Source organism: Cervus canadensis, chromosome X (assembly GCF_019320065.1).
Source record: "Cervus canadensis isolate Bull #8, Minnesota chromosome X, ASM1932006v1, whole genome shotgun sequence".
Taxonomy (NCBI): domain Eukaryota; kingdom Metazoa; phylum Chordata; class Mammalia; order Artiodactyla; family Cervidae; genus Cervus; species Cervus canadensis.
In genome coordinates, this window is record NC_057419.1 from 23965606 (window position 1) to 23978302 (window position 12697).

At 41.5% G+C, this 12697-nt stretch overlaps 1 protein-coding gene across 1 annotated transcript; it reads right to left on the minus strand.

Annotated features, from left to right (window-relative positions):
* Positions 1-10155: 10155 nt before the first annotated feature.
* On the minus strand, positions 10156-10928 carry LOC122434766 (CD63 antigen-like). Its single transcript, XM_043458450.1, has one exon. The coding sequence runs from the start codon at positions 10903-10905 to the stop codon at positions 10156-10158; it is 750 nt and encodes a 249-aa protein (XP_043314385.1). The 5' UTR covers positions 10906-10928.
* Between the last annotated feature and the right edge of the window lie 1769 nt (positions 10929-12697).

Sequence of the window (12697 nt, forward strand, 5' to 3'; positions counted from 1 at the left end):
AAATGAGGTTTGTGACCCAGTCTCTCTTTTACTCCTCTGTTCTCACACTGTCCTATTTATTTTTTAGGGCAAGAGATGAAAGTAGGTTGGACTGGATGGGGGATGGGCAAAGGGGCATCCTGCAGCTGCAGTTTCCTTTCATGTCCCGCTTAAACCAGGTGACAGGGTGGAGGAAAAACTAATTGAGGTGGGATGACTTCCGACATGCCTGAGGGTCCCAAGTTCTTTCATCTCCCCTTTCCTTCTCAACATTTCAAATATGCATAATAACAAATACCAGGACTGCAATCCTGACAGGGCTGGGCTGAGCATTTTCTCCTGAAAATATGTGCTTTCTTGACTCTGGGGCCTGGGGTATTTTGTCATGAGAGACTGAGGACTTTGGCTGCAGTTTTCTCTTCCAGATGAAAAGGTGGCTGCATTTGGAATTTCTGTGTTCGTAGTTTGACAGACATGAAGGTGGAAATACATGTGATTGAGAAAGCAAATGAGAGGCTGATTTCTCCTAAAAGATGGGAATTGTGCTCTCTGAGGTATGCGGTGTGACGTGAGAGTGTGTGAACTAGTCCCCAGAAGGTTCTAATGGGATTCTCTCCTTCAATAACTTTTTTAAGCCCTGAGGCTCTGTCATACAAGGCTCCATTCTGCTGACTGAGTGTGTTCCTGAGGTGGTTAACAAGTAACTCTGCTCTTAGCTCTTAGCTGGCAGGAGTTTTCAGTTGTTCCAGTACTAATGCACACCTAAGCCTCTCTCAACAAGGATGTTCAGATTCACAGTTGCATTTTGTTTTGTTTTTGATAGTTTATGTGGCAAATGGATGAGGTGGTCTTCTAAAAAGATCTCCCAAGCTTCCAGATTCCTTATTATGTTGGGGAACTAGTCAAAAGAGGAGCCATTAGCTCTACCAAATAAGTTGCAGTGGTCTTTTGTAATGGCTTTCACTGTGAATAATTCCGCTTGACCTCTTCACCCGAAATAGGATCAATGCCATATTGTTTGCAAGGTACTTCTTTTGCAAGCCGTCATCTCCCTGCACTTGGAAACCTGGCAACTGGTCAAACCTGCCAACGCTACTGCCGCTGTAAGTAGCAGGGCCAGTGGATGCGTTCTCACCCTCTTCAGTACCAGTTTTCTCTGGGGCTTCCAAGAGGGGTGAGTTATCTTCCAAATGTCTTTACATTTACTTGGCCATTTTCTTTCTAATTTTACATTTTATTTCCTTTATTTTTTGAATGAGTATTAAACTCACATGGCACAAAATGAAAAAGGCATAAGAGTATTAGGTACAAAGTCTTGCTCTTACTCCTGTCCCCTAGCCTACCTGTTCTCCCCTCCAGAGGCAAAAAACGTTACTGGTTTTTGGAGTCCTTCCAAAGATATTCCATAGGGCTTCCCAGGTGGCTCAGTGGTAAAGAATCTGCCCACCAATGCAGGAGACTCAGCTTTGATCCCTGGTTTGGGGAAGATCCCCTGGAGTAGGAAATGGCAACCCATTCCAGTATTCTTGCCTGGGAAAGCCCATGGACAGAGGAGCCTGGTGGGCTACAGTCCATGGGGTCGAAAAGAGTTGGACATGATTGAAGCAACTAAACAACAACAACAAAGATTTTCTGTACTTATAAAGTAAATATGTATATAGCCTATTTTTATTCCTTTATAAATACAAATGGTAGCACACTATTCACACACAGCTGGCTCCTTGTTTGACTGACTAACATGTCTTATTTTTCCCATCACCAGTTCATATACAACTACCTCACTCTTTTTTTATGTCTGCACATGGCATGGACATGCGATCATGTAGTTAATCAATTATAAGACCATTGTTATCTTTAGAAATACGTGTACAGAAGACATTGCTACAGGGAACAGCATCATCACAGCTTCCTCCTCCTCTATTAAGGTAAGTCATGTGGTATCTGCGCCTCCTCCCAGGGGCACTAAGTTTGGTGATGAACTTCCCCATAGCCTGCAGCATGCACAGCCCCTCACCTCTCTGCTACCAGACATCAGATACATGGGAATCATCTCCTTTGCTCCAGTGAGAAAGCTGAATTTCTACCCTCTCAACCTATATTATTTCATTAGCAATACTATTTTTATATAGTTTCTATTATTACGCTCTGGGCATGGGAAGTATTGGTTTTACATTTCCAGGCCACTTAAGACTGTGACATGTCACTGGGATGTCACAGCAACTAAGTACCATGTTACCCTTTTCCCTAGTATCATACACATGTTGTCAGGCAACTCCACTGTACCTAGACACATATCACAGGTTACAGAGAAATAACTTGAGCACCCAGGTTTGTTCTAGGAGTTGGATAATAACATTCTCTGTATTTAACAGTGCTACTGGTTCCTTTACATAACTCTGCAATATATATGGGGACCAGACTGAGCTTCCCAGGGCAGAAATCAACTGTCTTATTCATTTTGTTTCCTTTAGTGCCTACCAAAGTACTTGGCCTCTAGTAAGTATTTACTATAGGCTAAAAGACTTGGGTATTTGGAAAAAATATTAGAAAAGATAAATCATGTTGAGTTTTACATAAGGTTCTTGTATTTGTTTGCCAAACCTGTATGCAGGTCAAGAAGCAACGGTTAAAACTGGACATGGAACAAAAGGCTGGTTCAAATTTGGGAAAGGAGTACATCAAGGCTGTATATTGTCACCCTGCTTATTTAACTTATGTGTAGAGTACATTATGAGAAATGCTAGGATGGATGAAGCACAGGCTGGAATCAAGGTTGCCAGGAGAAATATCAATAACCTCAGATATTCAGATAACAACACCTTTATGGCAGAAAGCTAAAAGGAACTAAAGAGTCTCTTGATGAATGTGAAAGATGACAGTGAAGAAGCTGGCTTAAAACTCAACATTCAAGAAACTAAGATCATGGCATCCGGTCCCATCATTTCATGGCAAATAGATGGGGAAACAATAGAAACAGTGACAGACTTTATTTTCTTGGGCTCCACAATCACTGCAGATGGTGACTGCAGCCAGGAAATTAAAAGACGCTTGCTTATTGGAAGAAAAGTTATGACAAACCTCGACAGCATATTAAAAAGCTGAGACACTGCTTTGCCAACCAAGGTCTGTATAGTCAAAGCTATGGTTTTTCCAGTAGTCATGTATGGATATGAGAGTTGGATCGTAAAGAAAGCTGAGAGCCAAAAAACTGATGCTTTTGAACTGTGGTGTTGGAGAAGATTCTTGAGAGTTCCTTGGACAGCAAGGAGATCAAACCAGTTAATCTTAAAGGAAATAAACCCTGAATATTCATTGGACTGATGCTGAAGCTGAAGCCCCAATACTTTGGCCACCTGATGCAAAGAGCCAACTCTTTAGAAAAGACCCTGATGCTGGGAAAGATTGAAGGCAGGAGGAGAAGGGGATGACAGAAGACAAGATGGCTGGATGGCATCACCAACTCAATGGACATGAGTTTGAGCAAGCTCTGGGAGGTGGTGAAGGACAAGGAAGCCTGGCATGCTGCAGTCCATGGGGCCACAGAGTCAGACATGACTGAGTGACTGAACAACAACAACAACTTATATTTCAGTGTTTGATCAGAGAAGCAAAACCATAAGCAATTATGTTAAATAAGAAATTTATTAAAGGAATTTGACCTTATACAGTCAAGGAAGCTAATTAGTTTTTGTTTGGCTGTTGCTTCTGCACCAGGCACTGGGTCTAAATTCAGCAGAACAGGCAGCCCAGAAGGAAAGCTGGAAGTTGAGGACTAACCAGAACTTGTATGAGTCTCTAACTGCCCTCAAGCCTCTAGTCAGTGATGGATTGACATGAAGGAGAACCTGACACCCTTTATCACAGAGCTGAACACAGACTTGATGCAGGTATCAGAGAAGCTGAAGAGGTAGTTAGAGGAAGCAGACCTTACTGTTGTCCCGGAAGCTGCATACACTGTCTTAGGATTGAAGAAGCTGTAGAGTGTCTGGCAGGACCTGGAGGAGCTGTGAACCCAGCTGCTGCCCCATACCAAGAGGGTGAACTAGCAGATCAGCAACACCATGTGGGCATTGCAAGAGCACTGTGACCATGCACTGTCTTTCCAAGTATAAAAAAGAATATGTATGTTGCTTTATTTCCACCATTCAAATCTTACCCAAAATGTCTCTGTGTGTGCTCAGTCGTTTCCGACTCTTTGTGACCCCATGGACTGTAGCCTGCCAGGCTCCTCTATCCATAGAATTTTCCAGGCAAGAATACTGGAGTGGGTTGCCACATCCTTCTCCAGGGGATCTTCCCGACCCAGGGGTCAAGCCCGTGTCTCCTGTATTGGCAGGTGGATTCTTTACCCTGCACCACCTGGGAAGCCCCAAAATGTCTCTAGTGATCCATATTAACAAAAAACTATGCAGAGAAGGGAATTCTGGGAAATGTAGTTCCATTTTAGCCAAAATCAGATTCTCTAAAAAGAAACATTCATATCACATCAGTCAAAATAGACATCATTAAAAATTCTACAAACAATAAATGCTCAAGAGGGTGTGAAGAAAAGGGAACATTCCTAGGGAAGGGAAGTGCTGGTGGCACTGTAAATTGATGCAGCCACTATGGAGAATAGTACAGGGTTCTTCAAAAAACTAAAGATAGAGCTAACATATAACCCAGCAAACCCACTCCTGGACATTTTCTGAAGAAAGCCATAATTTGAAAAGATACATGCACCCCAACATTCACTGTAGCCCTATTTACAATATCCAAGACATGGTAGCAACCTAAGTGACCATCAACAGATGAATGGATAAAGAAAATGTGGTATATATAGATATATATAGACACACACAATGGGATATTACTCAACCATAAAAAGAATGAAATAATGCCATCTGCAGCAACATGGATAGACCTAAAAATTATCATACTGAGTGAAGTTAAGTCAGACAAAGATGAATATATGATATCACTTACATGTGGAACCTAAAAAAATTATATAAATGAACTTATTTATTTACAAAACAGAAACAGAATCATAGACTTAAAAAACAAACTTTTGGTTATCAAAGGGGAAAGGTGGGGGGAGGGATAAATTAGGAGTTTGGGATTAGTAATATACTACTATATATAAAATAGAAAATCAACAAAGGTCTACTATATAGCACAGGGGAGTCTAGTCAGTACTCTGTAATAACTTATATGGGAAAAGAATCTGAAAAAGGATGGATATACATATATGTGTAACTGAATCACTTTGCTGTACACCTGAAACAAATACAACATGGTAAATCAGCTATACTCCAATATAAAATAAGAATTACATTAAAAAAGAAACATTCAAAGACTATAAGTTAGCTTCCCAATTTAATTTTCAATAGCTATAGAGAAGCAAAGAAGAATAATATGTCTTTATGCTATTCCCCAAAGATAGTATTTTTATTCTCATGGGAAACCCATGATTTTACTGGGAATGCAATAAACACTTCCCTTGAGAGAATCTGATTTACAAAGGCAAAAGAGGATTTATCTCCAGATTATATTGCACAGTGCAGTTTAGGCAGGAAACAAAGGCAATTGCATTTGTCTAGTAGCTGTTTTTTCTTAGTTAAGTATTTTTCTCAGCCCACTCAAGGTTAGAAATGTGCATATGAATTCTTTTTTTCTTCTTCTTGAATTTACTTTAATTTTATTCTTAAATTTTCTAAAGTTAGTAAAACATCCTGTTAGTAGATCTCAGAGAATCTATTAATGCTTTAAAATTAACAGAGATTTCAGCACAAAGTTGCTGAGTTCTATTCACTATGGTAGATTGCACAATTGCTCCCAATTTTTCACTCCTTCTTGTTTCCCACCTTTACTGTATCACTTCATAGCTCCTCTGATTACAGGGAGAAAGTATATTTCTTCACCACCTGCTTTTGGGCTTGGCCATGTGACTTGCTTTGGCCAATGGTATGTTGGTAGCAGCAACAGTGGTAAGTTCTGAGCTTGGACCTTGTGTCTTTCACTCTCCTCTTGGACCCCTGCCATCTCATGAGAAGAGCTTGTCCTAGGGAGTATAGCCCCTCAGACTGGCCTCCCAAATGAGCACACATGGAGTAGAGCTGCCCTAGGTGACCCAAAGATCTGTGAGAACAAATGACTGCTATTTAAAGCCAATGAGTTAGGGGGTGGTTTGTTACATAGCATTTTTGTAGAAATACCTGTTCCAGTTATTTTCTGCTACTTAATCCCCTTACCACTGCCAAAACAAAACAAAATTTAGGGGCTTGCAGCAGCAATAACCATTTATTTGCCCACAGATCAGCAATTTGGGTAGAGCTCTGCAATGAAGACAAGAGGCTCACTCATGTGACTGGCAAGGTGGTGATGGCTGCCAGCTACAGCTCACTGAGGCTTCTCCTTGGGTTGCTGGCTTTCTCACACATGGTAGCTGTGTTTCAAGAATGACCATCTCAAGAGACAGAACATAAAACGTGCCGTTTCTTGCCCAGGCCCAGAAACTGAGCCACTCTCACCCTTGCCACACTCTAGCAGTCAAGCATTCACAGAGCCCATATTAAAGGGTAGAGGATATAGACTTTGCTTCTTGAGGATTATATAAGAATTTCGGGACCATGTTCTAAAACTGTCACCTTCAAGCATAAACCCTTCTACCAGCATTGGAAAACATCTTTGGGGGTAAAATAATGAAAAGGAAAGAGTAAGGGAAAAGGCATAAGAGGTACATGAGAGCTATCACTCATCTTCTACCCCTCTTCTTTGAAGGTTCCTGGTTTCTAATCTAGCAACCTTAGATATTCATATGACACCACCAGCATGGCAGAAAGCAAAGAGGAACTGGAGAGCCTCTTGATGAAAGGAAAAGAAGAGAGTGAAAAAGCTGGCTTAAAACTCAACATTCAAAAAACGAAGATTACGGTATCCAGTCCCATCACTTCATGGCAAATAGATGGGAAAACAATGGAAACAGTGAGAAACTTTATTTTCTTGGGTTCTAAAATCACTGTAGATGGTGACTGCAGCCAGGAAATTAAAAGATGCTTGCTTCTTGGAAGAAAAGCTATGACAAACCTAGACAGCATATTAAAAAGCAGAGACATTACTTTGTCGAAAAAGTTCCGTCTAGTTAAAGTTATGGTTTTTCCAGTAGTCATGTATGGATGTGAGAGTTGGACTATAAAGAAAGCTGAGCCCTGAAGAATTGATGCTTTAGAACTGTGGTGTTGGAGAAGACTCTTGAGAGTCCCTTGGACTGCAAGGAGATCAAACAAGTCCATCCTAAAGGAGATCAGTCCTTGGTGTTCGTTGGAAGGACTGATGCTGAAGCTCCAATACTTTGGCTATCTGATGCGAAGAACTGACTCACTGGAAAAGACCCTGATGCTGGGAAAGATTGAAGGTGGGAGAAGGGGATGACAGAGGATGAGATGGTTGGATGGCATCATTGACTCGATGGACATGAGTTTGAGCAAGCTGCTGGAGTTGGTGTTGGACAGGGAAGCCTGGTGTGTTGCAGTCCATGGGGCCTCAAAGAGTCAGACATGGCTGAGTGATTGAACTGAACTGAACTGAATCTAGCAACAGAACAAAAGAAGAGACCAATATTTGTGTGGCCCACTTGGCAGTCAGAGACATTAAAAGAACTTTGGACTTGAGGAGTCAGAGAGTAGGAATCAGACAAAACTTAATTTTGGCCACTGTGATGTTAGGATAGAAAAAAGAAGTTTAATCAGGTGATTTGGCTCTGTCTATTCCATACTACCTGAGTGAGACCTCTGGAACATTACTTAACCACTCAGGGTCTCAGGTCTTGTATCTGTAAAATGAAGTGAACAGGGTGGTTTTTGAGATTTCTTCTTGTTCTGACACTCTATGAATCATTGTCATTTTCTTTATGACTCTGACATCTAGATGATGGCCTGGACTTTCTATATTTAACTCATCAGAATCTATTTTTGCTACTTGCCCTAAATAATGAATGGGATTCCTCAGTAAAACCAAACCTTACAAGGTCTGAGCAATAATGAGCTTCAGAATAATGATGGCTGAACTGAGTGGGACAGCTATGCTAGTGACTGAGCACTCACTTCTCCCTGTAATTGGAATAAAATGAAAACATCTTTTCTTTTTCTACTTCAGCAAAGAAGAGGCAGACTAATATTTTCAAAGGGAAGTTTACTAAAAGCTAGGGAAACAAAATAGAAACAAATGTTCCCCCAAATAATAGTAATATGAAACTACAATACTCATTTCTAAATATAGGAAATGAAAGCAGTGAAGAGTTTTTCTAAACTGAAATCTTATGTAAATAGTGACCTCCTGTCTCTGTGGTGCTATGGATTAATCCTGTTAAGATATGGGTTCAAATCCTATATCTGCTGCTGAATCTTTTACCTGGGTGAAGTTACCAAAGCATATTGAGCCTTAATTTCTTCACCTCTAAAATGAGAATGATCATACCTGCTATGGTCTGAATATTGATGTCCCCCAAATCCACATGTTGACATCCTAACCCTGTAGGTCATGATATTTGGAGGAAGGGTCTTTGGGAGGTGCTTAGGTCATGCTTAGGTTAACCTCTAACTTGTCTCCAGATATTCTCCCTACCTCCTTGCTTTACTAGAGACCTCACTCTTCTTGTCCTATAACTGGGAAGATTGCAAAATTTGATTTCTGAATCTCTTCCTCAGACTCCTTTAAGCCTGAACTGCACCACTATACTTATTTTGAAACCATGCAGATTGGCACCACTATAAATTTCTGATCATCAATATTAGCGCATCAAAATTAACCTTAGCTCAGGCCTTCCATCCAGCTTGCTGGGTTTTCCTGCTCCATGGCAACTATTTCCAACTGTTCATACTCCTGACTTTCTCCTGGGCCGTCATTCTCAACAAATGATTTTGCTTCCTACTTCACAGACAAATTAGAGGTCATTAGTCAAGACTTTTTCTTATGCCCTGTTAAGTCAGTCATCCTTTCAACTTTCCCTGTTGTTACGTAGGGGAAGGCTAATGCCTCTGTTCGCTGGTTGTCTGAACCCATCCCTTCCTACCTTCTCAAGAATCTTGCCATCTTAACTCTGCCCTCTATCTTTAATCTTGAAGTTCTCAATTACTAATCAGCATTTAAACATGCTCAAGCCTAATTCATTCAAGCAAGACTAAATAACTATAAAACCAAAAATCCTCACATGATTCCATTGTATAATAAAGACTTTGACCTTCTCAAAAAGAAGTATGTCCATCCCTGGCTCCTGGGAAGTAAACTCTGAGCTCTTGGAATTTCCCAAGTGATAAGACTGTCCTTGTCATTCAAAGTGGGCCCCTAGTACCATATGAAATCAGCACAATATCCTGGGAGTGGACAGCTGGATACAGAGTTCAACCACATGGATGACCAGTCAATCATATCTACATGGTGAAGCTCCAATAAAAATTCTGATACCACAGCTGGGTGAGCTTCACAGGTTGGCAATACCGTGCCTATTTTCACACATTAATACTGGGGAGGTAATACATCCTAAGAACAATGGAGGCTTCACCTATGACCCTCCCAAACTCTGTCCTACATATCATTTCCTTTATTTAGCTGGTTCTCATTGGAAAAGACCCTGATGCTGGGAGGGATTGGGGGCAGGAGGAGAAGGGGACGACAGAGGATGAGATGGCTGGATGGCATCACCAACTCGATGAGCATGAGTTTGAGTAAACTCCAGGAGTTGGTGAGGGACAGGGAGGCCTGGCGTGCTGTGATTCATGGGGTCGCAAAGAGTCGGACACGACTGAGCGACTGAACTGAACTGAATTTGTATCCTTTCCTTGTAATAAAATATGAATATAATCGGTTTCAAAGAGCTCTGTGAATCCTTCTGGTAAATTATTGAAGCTTAGGGGTGTTTGGGGAACTCTCAAAGTTACAGTTGGTGTCAGAAGTGAGGGTGATTTTGTGTGGACTCTTCTAACTTTGTAGTTGAACCCCAACTCCTTGTATTAATAGTTGGGATGAGAAGTCTTAGACAAACTTGGTAGCCTAAAGGACTGTGCCCTCAATACTGCAGTTTCTGTAACTCGGCACCACATTCCCTTTCCAGCTACTATTATGTTACTTTCCCCACTTAGAGTCAAAACGCAGTTTTTGGTCTGAAAAAATAATCTGTTTAATTGAAAAACCTGGAGTATACTACCCCATTCTCCTGGATAAGCGGGCTGAAGAGAGCAGAACTCTGCCATCATCATAGCCACTTCGGATGCTCTCCACAAGGCAGCAGGCAAAGACAATACCCAGGACCTCCATAAAGGCAAGGCTCAAGGCCGTCGCAATCACCACTTTGCTCCTCAGCCAGCCCCCAGTTTTCTCCACACACCCTTCAGCATGCATCTCCTTTATGTTGAAATTAATCCCACAGCCTTCGGTGATGCTGACACAGTAGGAGCCAGGGACTTGCTCGGTCATGAGCAGGATCTTTACCCAGTCCGTGTAGTTAGTTGCCCTGCAGCACTTAAAATGTTCCTGCATCCTGTCCAGAATCAATGACATGTGATTGTTTTTTGGATAATTCTGTATCTGCCGCTGGAAGTCCTTATTAGATTCTGATATCACCTTGTCTTTAAGCATATAGCCAGCGACGACTGCAACCACCTCCAACAGCATGATTAGGGACAAGCAGATGGCAAGCATGATCATAAGACAGTAGTTCTCCTTGCAGGCCCCATAGCAGCCCACAAAGGCCACCAGAAAGAGGCAGACACCCACTGCGATGATGATGACGGGCACCAGGGATTCAGGGGTGATTCCCCGATAAATGATCTGATTCTGGTTGAGCTTGGCCCCAATGCCCACAGCAATCAGTCCCACTGCACAGATGCAACAGGTCAGCAGAAGAACATAGAGCAAGACCTTGACACATTTCATTCCTCCTTCCACCGCCATGGCTGCCCCGCTTGGGCTCCAGAAGGCTGTGCACTGCTCTTGCCTTGGCTCAGGGGCTTTCCATATACCTAAAATTTGGGGGAAAAAATTATCTACAAAGTCCATTTCCATTTCCTTTCCTATTCATTCCTAAACCCACAGCAACTGGTTCCTGCCCTTATTATTCCGATGATATTCCCACATACCTCACCAATGAGCACCTTGTCACTAAATCCAATGGACAGTGACTTTCTCCTCTGATCTGTCAGAAACATTCACCACTCCATTTTTGAATGACTTTTATCTCTTGGCTTCTGTGATACCACATTTCCTGATTTCTCTCCTACCTCTGGCCACTACCTCTCAGCTTTTTTTTTTTTTTTGGTACCGCTTCCTCAACCTGCCCCACATATTAACATTTTCTAGAGACTCTGTGAATGATTTCATGCACTAGTGAGTCCCAAACCTATAACTTAGCTTTAAACTCATCCTTAGCTTCATTCAAATATCATCATGTCTGTGCATGCATGCTAAGTTGCTTCAGTCTTGTCCTACTTTTTGTGACCCCATAGACTGTAACCCAGAAGGCTCCTCTATCCAGGAGATTCTTTAGGCAAGAATACTGAAGTGGGTTGCCATGCCCTCCTCCAGGGGATCTTCCCGACCCAGGGATTGAACCCGCGTCTCTTTTGTCTCCTGCATTGGCAGGCAGGTTCTTCACCACTAGTGCCACCTGGGAAGCTCATCAACATGTCTACTTGAATTTAAACTAGACTGTCTTCATTGCTCTAGTCCAAGAATATAGCATAGTACCTGGCATATAGTAGGTACTCAGTAAATATTTATTGAATGAATGAATAAATGAATTAGTGTGCCATGTCTCACAGGAACTGAAGCTCAATTTGTTCATAATTAAACTCATCAATAGAGCCCAAACACACTCCTCTCCTGGAGTTTCCTGTCTCACATCAATGGTGTCACCATCCTCTCTACTGCCTAAGTTAGAAACCTTGGGAATCATCCTTCAATTTTCTCTCTCCTTCATCTCCACATCCCATCCATCAAAAAGCTCTGTCAACTCTTACTTCCTTAAAATCATTCATATCCATCTACTTCTCTCCACCTCACAGGCAATACATTAATCCAGTCACTGCCATCCATTACGAGGACTACTCCAGCAGCCTCCATATTGTTCTTCCTTAGGTCTTACCCCTTCTACCCATTCTTCATATTTCAGCCAGAGTGATGTTTCTGGCTGGACCTCTCTTCTACAGTTAACCTATTGAGCACTAATTCATTGCTATTCTTATTATCTTTATTTTTATGCAATACAATATCTTTATTTTTATTTTTATTCTTATTATCTTTATTTTATTTCCTGCCCAACTGACATCCAGAATAATTTTGAGCCTTTCCTTCCCCTCCATTCCTCCATACTGCCACCACCCTGATTTAAGCTTTTACCTTCCCTCAGTAGGATATTACAAAAGTCTCCTAACAGATCTCCTTGCTTCTGGTCTTGCCTCATTAAAAATTTATCCATTCTTCCACCACAGTCAGAAACATTACCTATCATGACATGTAACTGCATCACTTTCTTTAAAACCTCAAATATTTCTCCACTGCTTACAAAAGAAAGTTTAAGCTTCTCAGTATGGCATATAAAGCCCTTCGTGACCTAGCCTCTGACTACCCTACAAGCTTACACCATTTTCCACTTAATACTTTATCCTTAAAGAAAACCTAATGACTTGTAGACACACACACATAGAACATACAACCCATGTTTTTCCCTTCATACCTTTGATAATGC

What these genes read in the sequence shown, in the direction of transcription:
- LOC122434766 (XM_043458450.1), bottom strand. Translation starts at nt 10,905, where the DNA reads ATGGCGGTGGAAGGAGGAATGAAATGTGTCAAGGTCTTGCTCTATGTT.